The sequence below is a fragment of the Gopherus flavomarginatus genome, chromosome 3 (assembly GCF_025201925.1).
Source record: "Gopherus flavomarginatus isolate rGopFla2 chromosome 3, rGopFla2.mat.asm, whole genome shotgun sequence".
In the NCBI taxonomy this organism is placed as follows: Eukaryota; Metazoa; Chordata; order Testudines; family Testudinidae; genus Gopherus; species Gopherus flavomarginatus.
The window spans coordinates 235542966-235562820 of NC_066619.1; the positions used below are offsets into that span (position 1 = coordinate 235542966).

At 45.5% G+C, this 19855-nt stretch overlaps 1 protein-coding gene across 3 annotated transcripts in view; it reads left to right on the plus strand.

The window, feature by feature from the left end:
* Positions 1–19855, plus strand: part of TEC (tec protein tyrosine kinase) — a 97901-nt gene that overhangs the window by 44733 nt on the left and 33313 nt on the right. For all 3 annotated transcript variants that reach the window (XM_050947692.1, XM_050947691.1, XM_050947690.1), the window contains exons 3-4: positions 16036–16140; positions 17465–17546. In XM_050947692.1, coding sequence (XP_050803649.1) covers positions 16036–16140; positions 17465–17546 — 187 coding nt within the window. The remainder of the gene's footprint in view (positions 1–16035; positions 16141–17464; positions 17547–19855) is intronic.

Consider the following 19855-nt stretch of genomic DNA (forward strand, 5'->3'; position numbering starts at 1 on the left):
AACTGGACTTGGGACTCCACCTGCTCCCTGGAGCGCCCCCACAGCAGCCACTCATCAAGGTAGGGATACACCTGTACCTGCCTCTTTCAGAGAAAGGCCACGACCACTGATGCTGGGGCGTCAATAGACCAAATGGAAGCACTGTGAACTGGTAGTGTTTGTGGTTGACCACAAACCTCAGGAAACATCTGTGGGCTAGACGAATGGCTATATGAAAGTATGCATCTTTCATGTCAAGGGTGGTGTACCAGTCTCCCGGATCCAGGGAAGGTATGATCATGCTCAGGGAGACCATGCAGAACTTCAACTTCACCATGAACTGGTTGAGTCCTCTTAGGTCTAGAATGGGTCTGAGACCTACCTTCGCCTTGGGGATAAGGAAGTATCAGGAGTAGAATCCCTTGCCCCTTAACTCCTGAGGAACCTTCTCCACTGCCACTATGGTAAGGAGCAATTACACCTCCTGAACAAGGATAGGGAAGGGGAGTGGGAGGGAGGGGAGGAGCAGAACTGGAGGGAATATCCCTCTTCTACCATGCGAAGTGCCCCGCGGTCCGATGTTATTTGCAACCAAGCATGGTAGAAGTGGGACAGATGATTCAGAAAGCATGGGGGAAGGATCTGGGATATTGGTGGGTACACCGTCCTCAAGCGTCCCTTCAAAATCCTTGTTTGGAGCCCAACAATGGCTTGGTTGGGCCCTGCCCCTGCCCTGAAGGTGGGTTTGAAGGCTTGTGCCTCTGATTTCTGTCCCCTCGCCTATAAAAATCCCGCCTTGACCAAGGAGGATGGGGCGTTGCTGTTGCAGTGGTTGGGGCTTAAAGTGCTTGTGTTGGGTTGCAGGGGTGTGCATCCCCAACAATTTCATAGTCACCCTGGAATCTTTCAAACTGTGCAGCTTGGAGTCGGTCTACTTTGAAAAAAGCCTCGCACCCTTGAAGGGAAGGTCCTGCAGGGTTTGCTGCACTTCCGGGAGTAGCCTGGACGCCTGGAGCCATGATGTTCATTGCATGGCTATTCCTGAGGAGAGGGTATGGGTGGCTGAATCTGTCAAGTCCAGGGACACCTGCAGAAAGGTCTGTGCAACTGCCTTCTCTTCCTCGACAATAGGGGAGAATTCCATTCTGGAGTCCGCTGGGATCATGTCTTTGAACTTCAACATGGCAGTCCATGAATTGTACTACTGAGGATAGCATGCTGATTGGCTATCCTAAGTTATAGACTGCCCATGGCATAGACCTTTCTGCTGAAGGGGTCCATCCTTTTTGCCTCCTTGGACTTGGGGGCTGGCCCTTGCTGTCCTTGACACAACTCCTCATTGACCACCGACACAACTAGCAAGCATGGCTGTGGGTGCGAGAACAAATACTCATATCCCTTGGAAGGGACAAAGTATTTACGCTCAATGCCTCTAGCAGTTGGTGGTATCGAGGCCGGGGTCTGTCACAGAGTTTTTATATTGTTCTGCACTGTCTTGATTGGGTCAGAGCCACCCATGATGGAACTTCAGGGGCAAGAATGTCCACCATTGGGTCCTCAGTCTTGACAACCTCCTCTGCTTGCAACCCTATGTTGCAGGTGATTCTCCTGAATAGGTCTTGGTGCACCCTGTGATCTATTGGAGGTGCCCCTGAAGCTGCTGCCCCTGCTACAGCTTTGTCTGGGGAAGAAGACGAGGTGGCTACTGTAGGTACTGGGTCCTACTGTCCCTCTAAGTCTCTGACCTCCTCTTGGTCAGTACAGACCATTGTGGCCACTAGAGTCGATGCCTGAGGCTGGTCCTCTGGCAGAGACGTCGCAGGCACAACCTGAGGTTAAAGGGGTGGTTGGGACAGGTTGGCCTTGGATCCCGAGGGGCAGGTCTGTCCCCAGGAGAGTGATATGGATGGCATCCTGACACTACAGACCTTGATCCCCTTGTCACGGTGTCCTGGGCTTGATGATATGCCCAGGGCATCCAAAAGAGCTCTTGTGCAAGGGGTTGCAACTGCTGTTGCCAGCTTGGTGGCACCTCCTTCCATCACCTCGGGGATCTATGCCGACTAATGTCTTGCATAATATGAGTCGGCATCCAACTCTGAGAAGGCTGAGCCCGATCGTGAGGACCACAGTAGTGTCGAGGTCCCAAGTGCCAATGCTCGGTGCCATGATGAGGCTGGGGATTGGTGCCTGGAATCCAATGATGGAGAGCGGTACCACGTGTCTGGTGCCGGCAGACGAAGGCCAGGTACTGTATGTCAGTGCTGATCATCTGCTGGTGCGGGGATCAGTGCTGGTCCAACAGTGCTGGAGAGGCGAGGCGTTGTGTCACTGGTGCTGGCAAGTCTGTTGCTGGGCTCGGTACTGGGGAGTGGCGCTGTGGTGAGGGCAAGCGAGAGCGGTGCTGGGGATGGTGCTGAGCTGGGGACTGGGAGCACTGCATCATAGCGGGCTTGCCTCTAGACCTGGGGTGGGCAAACGTTTTGGCCTGAGGGCCACATCTGGATATGGAAATTGTATGGTGGGCCATCAATGCTCACGAAATTGGGGGTTGGGGGGCCAGAGGGGGTGAGGTCTCCAGCTGGGGGTGAGGGCTCTGTGGTGGGTCCAGAAATTAGGAGTTCAGTGTTCAGGAAGGGGCTCTGGGCTGGGGCAGGATGTTGGGATGCGGGAGGTGGTAGTGAGGTCTCTGGCTGGGAATGCGGGCTCTGGGGCGGGGCTGGGGATGAGGGATTGGGGTGTAGGAGGGTGCTCCAGACTGAGACCAAGGGGTTCAGAGGGCAGGAGGGGAATCAGGGCTGGGGCAGAGGGTTGGAGTATGGGGAGGGGGTCAGGGGTGCAGGCTCCAGGCGGTGTTTACCTCAAGAAGCTCCCAGAAGCAGAGGCGCATCCCTCCTCTGGCTCCTATGCAGTGGCACGTTGCCCTGTCCACAGGCACATCCCTTTGCCCATGGTTCACAGCTAATGGGAGCTGTGGGGGTGGCACTCAGGGCGGAGGCAACATGCAGAGCCCCTTGGCTGCCCCTACATGCAGGAGCTGGAGTGGGGACATGCCACTGCTTCCAGGAGCTGCGCGGAGCCAGCCTCCGACCCCGCTCTCTGACTGGAGAGCCGGAGCAGGGCAAGCCCCAGACCCTGCTCCCCGGTGGGAGCTCAAGGGAATAAAATGTCTGAAGAGCCAGATGAGGCCCCCGCGCCACAGTTTGCCCACTCCTGCTCTAGATAGAACCGGTCTCATCGGCACCGGAGGCTTGTCCTTTAAAGCCGGGGGTTGTACCACCGTCATCGCTATCAAGTCCCTGGCAATTTCAAAAGTGTCCAGGGTGAAGGGTGGCTCTATCACCTTCACCTAGCACTGGCCTACTAGAGAGTTGCTGTGTGACAGACTCAATGGTCCTGTCTGGGGCACTGAAGTCAACGGTACTGACTTGCACTGTCTTGGCACTGGATCATTTCTAGGGTGCCCTTGTGCATCCCCTGGCTGACCTGCTGCTTTCGGGGCCAGTGAGTGCCCCCTTTCGGCCTTTTTGTGTCACTCGTGCGGCACCGGGGAAGTTGAGCGGTGCTGGTCTGTTGATCCTGGTTGCGGTGCCAGAGAGCACCGGTGCCAAGCGTCTCTCGTGCTAGAGTTCTTCCTCAGCACCGTGTTGCATACAGATGCCGGAGCACTCCATACGGATGTGCTCGGTGCCAGATCCTGGCGCTCTGCAGCCAGTTGCAGGCGAAGCGTGGACTCCATTAAAAGCTGTTTCAGGCGGAAGTCACACTCTTTCTTCATTGTTGGCCAAAAGGTTTTACAAATTCTGCACCTTTCAGGTTGGTGCGCCTCCTCCAGCCACTTTAAGCAAGAGTCGTGGGGGTCACTTATGGGTATAGGTTTATTACAAGCGCTGCACGGCTTAAAGCCTTGGGCTTGTGGTATGCCCCAGAGCCCAGGGAAGAGACGGGGATTGGGGAGGTACCTCATTCCCCACCTACTATCTAACTGACTATATACAATAAACTACTAATAAAACTAAACACAAACTAGATCTGACAAGAAAGCTAAGGGAGCACTTGCTGAGCAAGCTGAGCACTGTTCCAACAACGGTAACGGATGGTAAGAAGGAACTGAAGGGGGGTCAGGTCGGCAGGGTCATATATTGAGCGCCGTGAAGGCCACTCCAGGGGACTCCCTAGCCGACCTGACAGGAGCTGCTAAGGGAAGAGGTTTCTGATGATCATGCTGTGCATGTTGCCCCCACCCCAAGTGCTGCCCCCACAGCTCATGCACACACCTGATCGGAATCGACATGAACAAGCACCCGAAGAAGAACTATATCTTTACTCTGGTGTAACCATCATCAGCTTTAAGCAGAGGTCATGATATTCCTGTCTTATAAATGGAGAGGTAGATCAACTCACAAGGCCAAGTCACATAGATTGATGGACGAAGTGGATTTCCAAAACACCCTGCTGAAGAATTTTGCCCTGGCCACAAATCATGCATTGGTGGTCTGGTAAAATACAACCATTCACACACTGGCTCCCAAATTATCACTCCCTCCACATCAGTCCTACAGCTTACTATGATTTTCTGTTGGCCTTTGACCATTGAAATCTAAGGGTTGAAGAATTTGAGCTCAACTGGCAGATGTCTTCCTGAAGTTGATAGACTATAACATAAGGAATTCATTTAGTCTTGTGCTAATGAAACAGAGAAATCCTTTCTTTCCTCCACTATCAAAACTGCTAAATCTTGACCTGTGGAATTATTCTGGATAGTTGACAGTCTAATAAACCATGACTGTTCTTAGCCAGCTGCAGACCTTTGGACCTCATACTAGAAGGAACTTTCCTCCTACTTCATAAAGGAAGTTAGGTGAAACTGTAGTAGTCTCTTTGGCTGTAGAGGAATCAAGTCAGATAGCAATTATCCACTATATGTGATGGAAGTTGGCCCAATGATGGAGGTAGAGGCAGGGCCGGTGCAACCATTTAGGCGACCTAGGCAGTCGCCTACGGCACTAGGATTTGAGGGGGGCGGCATGTTCTTCAGCAGCGACCGCAGCAGCCAGATCTTCGGCCGCCCCGGTCGCCACCAGCATTTAGGCAGAGGGAGCTGGGGCAGGGGAGCGTGGGGAGGGCCGCCTGCAGCAAGTAAGGGGGGAGGGGGGCACGCAAGGGAACTCCTCGCCCCAGCTCACCCCTGCCCCGCCTCCTCCCCAAGCACACCATGGCTGCTTCACTTCTCCTGCCTTCTAGGCTTGCGGCACCTAAGCTGATTGGCGCCGCAAGCCTGGGAGGCGGGAGAAGTGAAGCAGCCATGGCGTGCTCGGCGTGGAGGCGGAGCAGGAATGAGCTGGGGTGGGGGGGTGCCTCAGGGAGGAGAGTAGGGAGCTGCTACGGGGGGGCGCCTCTGGGTGGAGATGGAGAGCTGCTGCGGGGGGGGCACCTCAGGGCGGGGGCTCGGGGACGGGGGAGGGTGCAAGGCGGAAGTTTCGCCTAGGGCGCGAAACTTCCTTGCACTGGCCCTGGGTAGAGGCCTTGAAGACAATGAGAGATACTTGTTTCACTACTGTCATCTATGTTGGCAGATGATATTTTACTCCATAATTATCTTAGCTCATTATATCTTACTGGACAGAGACACTGTATATGTACAGTAGTACAACAGTCTTATTATGATGTAAGATATAGAACAAATGTTAGACCATGAAGAGCATCATTAGACTGGCACCTAACTTGGTTAGATAACCTTTGAATAATGTCCAGCCTAAAGCCTGGCAATAAAAAGCCCCCTCTCTCACATAATCAGTTCAGTGTGTTCTGATCACATGCCCCAGAAAGCATCTGTCCCTTATGCCTGTTTGACTTTTTAAGTCCAAGTTACAAAACACATTTGCCGTTCAAAACTACTCTTTGAAAAATCAGTGTTTTTAACGTGCATGAGTAATATTTATTTGTATTTTCTTTTATTTAGAGCCAAAAAAAGTGCCCATGCCCAACCTCTGAGTGCTCTGCTAATTTTTACCAATCTAGTATAAATTTCAGTTAGCTCATCACTTGTACCAAGCTCTGCAATGAATATTAAGTGGTCCCTGTGATTATCCATTTACAAATGAGTCCTCTAAAATACAAAGTTCACCATTATCACACTAATGGTAGTTACTTTGAGTCCACTTTATGTCTTGAATTAATATTCCTAACGATTCTCTCATACCTCTGAGGCAAACTTTGTGACTAGCTTAACTGCATGGTTTGTCCCAGCTGAGTTCCTCAGACTAACATTAACCAGCAATGCTTACTTCCCTCACCCCAACAGTACAATACAGATAAAATATCAAGTGAAAATTGTGTATAGAAGATGACAGAATTAAAACTAGATGAATTGGACCTACTTGTGTCCATGATTAGTTACCAATACTGAGAACAACAAACTCATTATACTTAGGTCTATGAACAAGCATTTGGTGGCAGTGACTTTTCACTCACTTCCACGATAGGCTGGATTTGACCTGACAATCTAAAAATATAAATATTACTTTGAATTTCTGATTTTGTTAGAAAGTGGATTTTTTGGTTATCTTAAAATTGTTTTTAATTAAATTAATCATTTTGTCAAGAATTGAAAGCAAGCAGGAAAACAACAAAATCATGAATGCTTTGAGTTCTCTCTACTAGAGAGAAGCAGATCAGAAAGTCTGACTGAATTCTGGTGGAGGATATTTTTGTGGTGAAGGTTGCTGAGTTTTATGGTGAGAGAAAATTAGCAATGTGACCTAGAATTATTGTTCTCTTGTTTTATGCAGTGGTCAAAACAGTTAGTTTCTTTAGCCTCATAAAAGCTTTCAAAGTTTAGTCAAGATTTAAAAATTTTAGCTGGAAGCATGATAATGTACTACAGAAGAAAATGGGAGATCAAAGGTGCAATGAGGTAATGCTCCCAATTTAACTTACAGTGGGGCTAAATTCTGGCCCCATTGAAGCCATTGATTTCAGAGGGATCAAGATTTCATCCAGCATGGTTATAACCTGGGGCTATAGTGTGAGAGTCTCAGGAATGCATAAGAACATGTCCTGAGGCCTTGTCACGGTATTAATTTTAAATCAAAACTCCCACCTGAAGCTAATGGGACCTTCTGCATAAAAATTAATGGAACAATAGGTCTCTTTTTCAGAAAATCCATTATCTTATCAAGAGGGAAGGAAAAGGTGACTAATATTGTCTCTAACTCTGCAGTGTTTTAAGAGTAAGTTTCCCATTTAGATTTAGATGAACAATGACTTATCAGGGATTTATTCTGTGAGGCTACTCATGCTGTTTCTGACTTCGATGAGAGTTTTGCCGTTGGCTATAGAATCATAGGGTTGGAAGGGACCTCAAGAGATCATTTAGTCCAACGCCCTGCTCAAAACAGGACTAATCCCCAAATGGCCCCCTCAAGGATTGAGCTCACAACCCTGGGTTTAGCAGGCCAATATTCAAACCACTGAGCTATCCCTCCCTTTCTCCTATAAGTGAAGAAAGATTGCCCTCTCTACATTTAGCAACCATCATACACAGCTTTAATTTTTTTAAATAAAGTTACTGTTTTAATATTAAAGTTCAGTGGACACAGGATTAATTGTGCCAATCTCTAAAGGGATTTTATTCAAATAGTTTTCTAATTAGAGGGTTGCACTAACTAAAAGAGCAATTTAATTTCTTTTGTAATAGAGGATCATGAATGAAAAAGAATGTTCATGAGTGGGTTCTCATGGCTAGGAGCTAAGGAGACTGTGTCTGAAGTCTGGCATTATAAAGGAAAGCTTCATAAGTGGGGAGGGGTATAAAGTGTAGTAGCCAATTACTGCATTTGTATTAAGTCACTTTCTTCTACTTCACCAGAAAGAGGTTTAGTGGTTTGCGAAGCTGGGGGGAAATAGAGTAGCAAACTTGCACTTTGGATGTTGGTGGCCATTAATTAGTAAGTTTTTTTGTTGAAGGAATATTTTGAGCCAGAGAGGAGGGAATTCAGATTTAATTCCCAACATTTAATTTTTTTCCAGTGTTTTTATCATCTCCAAAACATTAAATAATGTCAGGTGATAAAGCAGTGCAAATTACTTGCATTGGTTTGGCACACAGTGGATGTGAAAACTGAGTAACCTATATGCTGAAAGGGTAAAAGGTGGTGAATCAGGAAACACAACCATTTTTTATAGGTGGCACAGGTAGTGAGGTAAGGTGTTTATCTGCAGAGGCAGTTTTCTCTTACCCCCTGAGGTTAGATACTTATCCTGCTGCAGTTGCATTGACATATCATTTACACTCCTTTTGCACATCCATTGAGTGCCAGATTGGTGTGAAGGAGTTCACAGAAGGGAGGGAGTTCTGGAAAAGATAATGCAGTCCCAGGCTGTATCATCTTCTTGAAGGAGTTTCCATGGGGCCAGAGAAGAAAAACAGTATATATCCTTCTAGCCTCTCACCCAGGTCACCCAAACACCCCTAGTGAGAACCCAAACAGGGCAGAGAGGCTTCTGCAGGGTACAGAAGTATAGGTGTATGATACCAGGGCCATGGCTAAGCTTCTCTTTCAAAGAGAAGAGATGTGTATGCAAAGAGCCCTTGTCATGCACACACAGATCTAGAGGGGCAACCTAGCCCACTTATTTCACCAGAATTACATAATATTTTGAACACTATGACTTATAGTGTTTGCAGATTCAGGGCCTAACATTCCAATTTGACGGGTCTGTCAGTTGTCAAGCTGAAATACTAGTAGAACAGCTAACACCTGTAAAAAAAGACCATTACAAAGTATCTATCAGAGATTGTTTCTGTACCAGGTGTTGCATGACCAAGAAATTATTTTTTGTCATTCACACTAAGATATGAGTTGATACAGACAGTACAGTTCAGTGACAGAGAGGGCAGGTGGGATGCTGATATAAATAATAAAGAATTGTTAAAAACAACTTCCTGGTTAAAAAAAAAAATCCCAGGTTTTGCTAAGTGCAAAGTATTTCTAAATACTGTAAAGGACACTGGAGTCTGGCAGCTTTGTAGTAAAAAAATGTAATAGTGTCACCATCTGCCTTTCTGTACTGAAAGTTGAGATTACTAATGTGTCTAATTCCGTTTTTTTAATGTTGAGAAAAAAACTTGTTTATCTTTGTTGTAGAATATTTATAGATTTATCTGGACTTAAACATCCTGTCATTCTTCCTGATGCCTGACCACTGAAGCATAAACTTCTGAGACACAATTTCTCTGCCTGCTTTCTTTGTAACTGCTAACAGGCTAAAAGTAACAGGGTATTAAAAGAGTGTCTTAGACCTTCAGGTTTTCCATGAGTATAGAACTGTTATAGTTATCATTTATTGTATGTGGTACAGGTAGTGACACCTCAAGTTAAGGTTACCTTACACTTTCCATTAAAAGACTGTTTTCATTTGCTTATAATTTTGCCAAACTTTAACCATTCAGGATGAAATTTTCCATGCCAAGTGTCTGCCTCAGGCTGAATTTGTTGTGAAAGTTTTAGCAAAAGTGTTTCAGCCATTTCTGAGAATGAAATTAGGGAAAATATGTTGTTTTGCTCATATTAACAAATGAACTGAATGATATTTTTAGATGCTGTAGCCCCTCCATGCTATGGAAAAGGGACTTGAAATTTAGCTGTAGGTGTGGACTCTCTGCTAGGGATGTGCCTTTTGCTGTTCCCAAGAAAAACATCCAAATTTGGCCAAGATATGGACCCCTGAAAAAATTCAGTTTGCACATACTCAATAGAGACATGGGGTTTTGCTGCTAAATTCTGAGAAGATTCTGTGTGCACTGAGCATGCTTCAGCCCCTCACAACTCCTATGTGCAAACCATCCCCATAGAGCAACTTAGCATGCTTCAATGGTCAACCGAAGGCTGCAGGGGCTAAGCAGGACTTTTCCTGCAATGGTACTCTGGATCAATGTGGTGCTGGGCACCAGAACTGAGAGCAGGGAAATTGTCTCTCCTGTCCTTTCAGTGCCCCCCTTGTTGTCACCCAAGTAGTGAGGAGGAACCAACCTGATTTAGAATGCAGAGGAGTGAAGAATGGGAGGATGTGGACATGAGGAAAGGGGCTTCCAGAAGTTAGAGAATAGAAAGAAGCAGAGGGGGACGGATGGCAATAACCGTAAGCAAGGAGGAGCAGTAGGAGACTGGAGAAAGTGGGGGACAGGAGCAGGTGGGGTTGGACAGGAGCAAAAGGGGAGGATGGAGAGTATCTAGACAATGAATGTGGGGAAGAGAGCAGGAGCAGAAGGGAAGGGGGCAAGAATCAGGGGGTATTAGGGGCGGAGGACAGAGGTGTCTGTAACTACCAGATTACATTCCTCTCCAGAATCTGGAATTGAACCCAGGAGTCCTGAGTCTCTACCTTCCTTTACTGTTAGCAAATAGCTGTGAAACCCTCTGGCGACAGTGTGTGTCTCATCCCTATTACTGCCTGATCCACACAGCAGTGGTCCCCCAAACCACTGCTACCAGTTGCTTTGTTAGCTCAAGTGGTAGAGACAGATCCGTGCAGTGAACTTAAAGATCCAAACCTTTGATACTAATTACAAAGATCCAAACCTGCTGATGACCCAAGAGGGGGATCAAAATAGTTCTGTATGACAGAATTTCAGTTTTTCGTTTGTTTGTTGTAAATTGGGAAATTACATGTAATAAACTACTGGTACATTAAGGTTGGTAGTCAACCACACAAAAGTTAGGAAATTCATACCTCAGGTTGCCCATGCAACCTTAATTTGGTCCCCTTGTGCATACGCATAACATAATATTTAATTATACGATAAAAATATTTTTTTTACTGGACCCCTGTGTCTGTCAGTGCACAGGATGCATTGTACTCTGGGAATGAATCAGGGCTGTACAACAATTGAGACTTGGTACAAGCCCTGCATCATTTTTTGTAGAAATTTGAAGGTGTGTAGTGAATGAGGCAGGGAACAGCAGGAAGAGAAGGGATAGTCTGATGGTTAAGGAAATTTAATTACACCCTGGAGAACTGGATTCTGTCCCTGCTCTGCCACAAAGTTTCTATGCTAGACAAGCCACTTAAATTAGATCGTTTACAGTTGGCCACTAATTGTGTGTTCCTCATTTTCTGGTTGCCAAATGTGAGACATTTGAGGCCAGATTTGCAGAAGTGCTGAGCACTCATGACTGCACCTGGAGTCTGTAGGCACTGTCCTTTGAATAGGTGTGTTATAAAAATGTTAAGCACTATGGAAAATTAATGCCTAGTTGTTTCATATTGGGCAACCAAAATTAGTGGACACTTGAGAATCCAGAAATGCCAGCCTTGCTCTGAGACTTTTAGGGATGTTAATGAAAAAAATTAGGGAAGTTTCTTGGACCAGCGGCAAGTGCCAAAGGTGTGAAGCCAAATACAGATAGGAGTCTGGGGTAGGTGCTTTGAAAGGCTGCAGTGCATTTTAGAGGCACTTCTGTGCATATTGCAGTAATAACAAAAGTAATACAAGCTGAAGGAATTTTTTACTTAATAATATCAATAACCATGACCAGGTCCAACCATGTATTGGCCACCCCTGTGCAAGCACCATACAGGTTGCTTGCTTGGCCTTTCACAGGATTATCTTGTGTGGATTTCTCAAGTAGCAGAGTTGACTGAGTGTGTCCACTTTGGTGATCATCAGTGATTCCAAACCTTTATCACCAAAATTTGGTCTGAACTCAAGTTTGTTTCTTGCGTATGAGAAAAAATACTCTTTCTGAGTCAGAGTTCCTGTTAGGTATTGGAAGGGTTTATTTCATTATCCAGGTCAGAATATCATAGTGTCCATTATCTGCGATATGGTATGCTGCTGTTTATCACAACTGATGCACATCAGAACAGATGATGGCATGTTATCAACCTGATACTGAGCAAACTGCTCCTGCCGTGTGTCTTGCTGTAACTGGTCCTTCAGCAGAGGTGGAAGCTACTGCATTCTTTGTGCAGCATCATCGTATGTAGCCGTCATCCTGAATGCACCGTTAGCTACTTCTGCATGTTGTAGTATAGGATCAAGCAGCGGCAGCTTCTGCACTATGTATGTGTCCACCTCTCAGTAGTACCGATGAACTGACTAGAAGAATGACTCCAAGACTCTGTCTATCAGCCTCACGGTGTTCTCTGAAGGAGAAGCAGGACTTGATGACTGCTGAGAGTCTGAGTTGTCTCTGATAAAATCACGTGATTAGATTAGAAATCACTTCTGATTAGAAGTGAGGTTGTACTCTGCTTCACTTTGCTTCTACAATCACTAATGGCTTGATAATCTGACAAGAAGTTCTTTCAGAAGACTGAACAGTTGTTATCTTGGTATCTGAATTAGAGATTCCTCTTTTTTGCATTTGATCTATTTAGTTTGTCAAAGATCAGGATCCTATAGTTGAAAAATAGGCAATAAAGTTTGTGAAAATATCAATGTGTCTTATATTATCACAAAAAAATGCCAAGTTCTGCACTTTGTTTCAGCATAGTGATGGCGTCCAATGTCAGTTTAGTTAATTTGTCATGTTTGGCATCAGCAACCTTCTCAGTAGGCTTGCTATCATGATGATCTTTATGGATGATCCTTGTTTTGCTGTGACGGTTTTGACATTGATGACCGACTATTGGTGGCGGCTACACCTGACTGGTTTTTGCTGATGTTGCTGATCTCTGCTCTGCATGATTTTCAGTAGGTTGTCACTTATAGTCTGGTCTTGTTGGCTTGTCACCTTAGCCCATGACTTATTGGCACCGGTGACAGTTTTACGTTGCTGCAAAGGAGGACAGTGCAGATTGACAGGCATAGATTTGCACTTGGTGCTGCATGAATGAACTCCTTTGGACTTAGCTGCTTCAGCCAGAAGAACATAGCCAGTAGTTCCTACTGCTGGATGAGCCGAGTCAGACAAAGGCCAAGTGACAGCCAGTGTGTGCTTCCGTGCTTCAGTATCTTATGGACTTCTATATAGGACAGCATCTGACAAAATGATCTCCCAGTGATGCTTGGTGCTCTTGTCAATATAACAGTAGATATCAATCAGTTCATCTGTGGTGGCAGGCGGGGACTTCACACTTCTCTCAGCCATGATGTGCACCAGGTGACATGGGCAGCCCACAAGAAAAACAGACAATGTTGCTCTCAGATAAATGCTGCAATATCCTTGTGCAAGACCATCATGACAGAAGTAGTGTCACTTCCAAAAGTCAAACTGTTTAACAAAGAGATTTTCTTGGCTTCCATATTTTAATTCAAAAGCTTTAATTCCCAACCGGTACAGCAACAAGGTGATCACTTTACCTTTGCTGTCATCAAAATGTTGAATAATAAGTGGGAGCAGTTTGCTGATGCCTGCATCATTGCTGACATCAGTGGCTAGAATAAATGAGGAATGATGCATGCTTTCTGCTAGGCAGTTCACACTGTCATTTGCTATCTCTTTGATACTTGCTGTCATCTTTGTGCACACCTAGGCATATTTCCTGGTGACTTCTGAGTCAGGAAAAGCAGTTTTCCACAGATTTTTATTAATAATATTCCATTTGGTTCAGGGTTTGAATGGTGTGTGGTAAATAATGCCTGGAGCCACACACTGAATGAGGAGGATAAAAATACTTTGAATAATACTTATTCATTGAATGAAGCAAGGGTTCTGTAGAGAAAATACTATATGATCTATGTGATAATATGTAATTAAAGACTGTGTCATTATGCATATGTACAAAGGGGCTGAATTAAGACTGCACAAGCACCCTTAAGTTTGGCATTTCATAACTTTTGAATGTTTCACTTTGCAACCTTAAAATTCTTTTAACAAAGTTACATCACAAAAACAATGTATTATTTTGATGACTATAACACCCACAGACTCCAAATAGATCAGGTACCACCACTTGGATGAGTGCTACACAGATACACATTAAAATAGTTCCTGGTTTAAAGCATTTTAATTAGTGAGCTGGATAAACTAAGTCTGCTCAGATACATGGCAATGAATGACACACGCACATCATGATGTAGTGGGAAGTGCTGAAAGCTCTTCAGCTGCTAGTTCCTATAGGTCATGGGTGGGCAAACTACAGCCTGTGGGCTGGTTCCAGCCCGTCAGGGTTTTGGATGCAGCCTGTGGGATTGCCCCCCATGGCGCCATAGGCCCCGTGCTGCTCTCAGAAGCGGACGGCACCACATCCCTGCGGCCCCAGGGCGGGACGGCAGAGGCCTCTGTGTGTTGCCCTTGCCTCCAGGCACGTCCCCTGCAGCTCCCATTGGGTGGGAACGGGGAACTGCAGCAAATGGGAGCTTTGGGGGAGATATATAGAGGCGCGGCAAGGGCAGTGCAGAAGCCACAGCGCTTCCTGGAGCAGCACGGGGCCGGGGACAGGGCAGGCATGCGGGGAGCCTGCCCTGGCCCCAGTGCACGCCATTGCCATCCCAGAGCCGCTTTAGGTAAGTGGTGCCGGGCCGGAGCCCGAACCCTTCCTGCATGCCGCCCCCCAACTCCCTGCCCTAAGCCCGCTGCCCGCACCCCTCCTGCACCCCAACTCCCTGCTCTGAGCCCCCTTGTTCATCATGCACCCCTCCTGTATCCCAATCCCCTGCCCTGAGCTCCCTGCTGCACCCCTGTGCACCCCAACCTCCTGCCCTGAGCCCCATGCCGCACTCCTCCTACACCCCAACCCCCTGCCCTGAGCCCCCTTCTGCAGTCTGCACCCCTGTCCTGAGCCCCCTCCTGCACTCCACACCCCTCCTGCACCCCAACCCCCTTCCCTGAGCCCCCTCATATACCCCACATTCGTCCTCTGCCCCAATCCCTTGCCCTGAGCCCCTTTCTGCACACTGTACCCCCCTCCCACACCTCGCATTCCCTCCTGCACCCCAAGCCACTGCCCTGGCCCTGCATACTATTTCCTCATCCAGATGTGGCCCTCAGGCCAAAAAGTTTGCCCATCCCTACTATAGGCTATAGGACTCTATGAGCTAAACACAGAACCAAATCTCTGCCCCTCCCAGAATAACATGTGGGCCAATCCTTTCCCTTCAGTTCATAATAGGGTTGAGGATACTGCAGGTTTATATGTATATACTCTCAGCTCTATAAGAGATATTTCTTAAACTACTTGTACTGAGGCTAGATGCTACTCTTACTTTTACACCAGTTTTACACTTGTGTAATTCTGTTAACTACTCACAATTTACTGTAGTAGCAGAATTAAGCCCAGAGACTCTTTTCTTCTAGAGTGACCCTCCTGGTATATAGTTCTGCTGTAAGGAGACAACCTCCAAAAAAGCATAAATATATATTCTTGCTTTGGAGAGTTGAACTCTTGGAAAGTAATGTCTTTGAGTTTATTGAACAAATGTCTTACAGAATGCTATAGAATAAAGTAAAACTTTGAAGTTTTGTTTCACTGTGAGCTTGTCTACACCAACACTTAGTTCATTGCAAACTGGGATGTAAATCTATTCTCCACTAGCCCACCACACCAAAGTATCCCTGTGAACCCTGCTGCCACACACTAAAAGTTCCCTAGTGTAAATCTACTCCACTTTGAAACATGAATAGATTGAAGTCCATTTCAATTTGCAGTGAATGATATGTTCATGTAGACAAGCCCTTAGATTACAGTATCATAAAACTACAGGTGTTTAACCTACAGAGTTTTGCATCTGTTCTGTTCACTGGTTGTAGATATATTGAGATAGACACTACCTGGACCATAATTGCTCTTTGCATCTTTGCTTTCTTTATAGTAGTTTGAATCAAATTATTTAAAGCAAAGAACCTTAAATTTTATATTCTTAAACACAGCTGGTTATGAAAAAAGTCATGTGGCCTAAAGAGTACATGATTACAGACTCAAACTTTAAGGCCACCAGGAACCACCATGGTCATGTAGTCTGACCTTTTATGCATCACAAGCCACAGAACCTCCCTCAGTCACTCCCGCAACAGGCGCATAATCTCTGGTGGTGCAACTCTACAGCACATTTCTCTTTTGCTCTACAATGGATCACATATGGGATTTTTGCTTGTTTTTTTTAAACAGAAAAAATACAGAAAGGGATCTGTTGATATTGCAAAAATCAAGTGTGTTGAAATTGTGAAGAATGATGGTGCCATTATTCCCTGTCAAAATAAATATCCATTTCAGGTAAGTTCATTTGGTTTATTTAAAATGTAGTACTCTGTTTTTCAGTGTAGCTCAGTTATTTTGTATTTGTTATATATCTTGTAGTTTGCTTCTGATGATTTTAATGAAGTTTCTTCAGATACTGGGCCTGATTTCTCTCTCACTTACACCTGTTTTAAATAATTTCAGTGTAACTAACCCAATTGACTCTAGTGTACGGGAGAATCAGGTCCATTTAGGTTTTTAAATTCAACATATGTTTTGGAATAATTCAAAAAGTTTGTTTACTTCATTTAATTTCACAATGGAAGGAAAGGGCTCAGAAAGGAAAAGGAAAAGTTTAAACAAATTAATTTGGGTCAGATTCTCTCTCATTTGCAACAGCGTAAATTCTAAAAGCAGCGAAGAGTCCTGTGGCACCTTATAGACTAACAGACGTTTTGGAGCATGAGCTTTCGTCGGTGAATATCCAACGAAGTGGGTATTCACCCACAAAAGCTCATGCTCCAAAACGTCTGTTAGTCTATAAGGTGCCACAGGACTCTTTGCTGCTTTTACAGATAACTAACACGGCTACCCCTCTGATACTTGACAGTGTAAATTCTAGTGAAGTATCAGAGGGTTAGCCATGTTAGTCTGTATCCACAAAAACAACAAGGAGTCTGGTGACACTTTAAGGACTAACAGATTTATTTCAGCATAAGCTTTCATGGGTAAAAAACCCACTTCTTCACTTTATGCCCAAATAAATCTGTTAGTCTTTAAGGTGCCACCGTCGTTGTTTTAATCCTAGTGAAATTACTCTGGATTTTAACTGGTATAACTGAGAATCTGGCCTCTTCTGCCTAACAGTAATGCTTACTTTTTACCAATGAAAACAAGAAAGATAAAAAATGCCAATGCAGATGAAGAAAACAATGCAAGAAGTTATCTAAGGCAATATGTAATCATAAGAAGTTGTAAAGTGACATGTACAGATGGACATTTGATTACAATACGACACTAGTTAATTTTTTTAAAAGAAAACCCAAGGGTGAAGAATAAACAAAAGAAATGGCCAGGCAAATGGTTAAAGAAACACTCTATTACATATAATTTTAAATTCCTTATTTGTCCTATCAACAGCAATTTAGATTATTAAAAGTGAAAGAATTTTTAAGTCTAATTTTCACCATTTATGCTTTTTGCATTTTGCTCATTTTGGATGATGAATACAGATTTGTTAGTTTTGCTGAGCCTATTAGCCAAGAAATATTTGTTTTACACTAGATGGTATTTACTAAGAATCGAGTTTAAAATTATTGCCATATAAATATTATTTATATTTCATTTGATTTATTTTCAGATTGTATATGATGCTAATACACTTTACATTTTTGCGCCCAGTGCACACAGCAGAGATCAATGGGTGAGGAATCTTAAAGAAGGTAAGGACAACTTCTTAAGGTTAATATGTGAAGCCTTTAAGAGGCAAGGCAATTGCTTGAACTAGCAAATATGAAGCACAAACTTGTATGCTCTTTGTTTAATGGCTTATATATGTATTTGGACAGATTCTGCATTGGTTTATATCCAGGGCTGGCTCTAGGGTTTTTACCACCCCAAGCAGCAAAAAAAAAAAGAAAAAGTTGCGATCTGCAGCTCGACCACTGTCGCTTCAGTCTTCAGTGGCAATTCAGCAGCTGGTCCTTCGCTCTGAAAGGGACTGAGGGACCTGCTGCTGAATTGCTGCCGAAGACCTGGACGTGCCACCACAAGCAGCTTCTTGCTGGGCTGGTGCCTGGAGCCGGCCCTGTTTACATCATACACTCAGGGGTGAAAGTAACTTAAAGGACTTACCGGTACGCCAGAGTCCTGAGCTGTGGGGGTGGGGGCGGAGGGGCTCAACTGGATGGGGTGTGGCCTCAGCTGGAAGGAACGGGACCTTTAGAGGCTTAAAGGGCCCCAGGCTCTGGCTGCTGTAGTGGTGGCTGGGAGCCCCGGGCCCTTTAAATCAGTGCTGGAGCTACCAGTTGCAGAGGTGGCTGGGAGCCCTGGGGCTTGGGAACCATGTAAATCATCGCCTGAGCCCTGCTGCTGCAGCCCTGGGGTAACAGCGGCAGCCGGGGCTCAGGCGGTGATTTAAAAGGCCAGGGGCTCCCACCGCAGCAGAGCCCTGGGCCCTCTAAATTGCTGAAAGAGCCCTGGCTGCCGCTGCTATCCTGGGGTTCCAGCAGAGGGACTTGGGTGGCCATTTAAAGGGCCCGGGGCTCCAGCCACCAATACCGCCCCGGCCCTTTAAATCGCCACCGGCTCCAGCAGCAGGACTCTGGCAGCAATTTAAAGGGGTGGTAGCAGTGGCCGGAACCACAGGCCATTTAAATCGCCACCTGAGCCCTGGTGCTGGAGCCTTGGGGTAGTGTCAGCAGGGCTCCAGCGGTGATTTAATGGCCAGGGGCTCCCAGCCACCACTACCGCACCAAGCCTTGGGCCCTTTAAATTGCTGCCAGAGCCCTGGGGGTCCCGGCCACCTCTGCTATCCAGAGGCTCTGGTGGCAATTTATAGGGCCTGGGACTCCAGTCACTGCTGGGGAACCTGGGCTGGTACGCCATACTGGGGTGTACTGGCTTACTTTCACCTCTGCATACACTACAACATTCTGCTTCAATCATGCCTCTGTAAATGTGAAGTAACCTCAATGACATCAGTGGAATTATTCTTGATTTGCACCGTTGTAACTGAAAGCAGAATTTGACCCTATGATGTTGCACAAGCTATAAGTCATCTTATCCATGTAGTTAATGTCACTAGTCATGTACAGAAAATATAAATATTTATACATATAAAATATTATGAGCCTTATTCTCCTCTCACTTATGCTGATTTTACACCAGTGTAACTCCATTAACTTTAATAGTTACGTAAATCAGGAGTAAGAGTCATAAGAACAGCCATACTGGGTCAGATCAGTGGTCCATCTGGACCAGTATCCTGTCTTCCAACAGTGGCTGGTACAAGATGCTTCAGAGGGAATGAATAGAACAGGGCACTAAACTTACACTTGTGTGTGGAGAAAATGATCAGACTCTGTATATTCAACAGATTTGTCAACCTTCTTCCAAGAGCTGATTTTCATAGGAAATTCTGTCACATTCAAATGTAACCAGTTATTGTCATTTTTCAAGCAAAAACTTGTGTTTCATGCCTTTGGTGAAAGCTATAATCTTGCGCTGTTCAGGAAAGTTGGACCCAATGGCAATATTTCATACATTTGCCTTTTTAAAATTCTTTAAATTATCTTTATGTTATTAATAATATTAAGATCAACTGACTAAAACTGTGGTTCTCAACCTTTTTGGGCTCAGGATCCATTTATAAACCTTGATGGCCTGTCACAACCCAGTAAATGGCTTTAGTGCAAAAAAATCTGATTTATTAAATATTTCTTAGCCAAAATATATAATGCACATTAATATAATACTAGTATTAACATAATTTAATACCAAACAAGTACACCATGGCAGCTCCTGTGACTCATGTCCTGTGGGGCTGGCTGGGCTTGGCTCCCTGCTCTGGGTGTTGTGACCTCCAGGGTTGTGGCATAGCTCAGATTTGGCCCAGCCCCGAATGCAGAGCCAGCCAGGTCAAATGTGAGTGGCACTGCAATCTGGCGCATGGTCCCAACACCACTCACTGAAATTTGGCCCCACAGGTCTCCCGTCATCATGACAAGGGGCAGCTAGGATAAACCTGAGA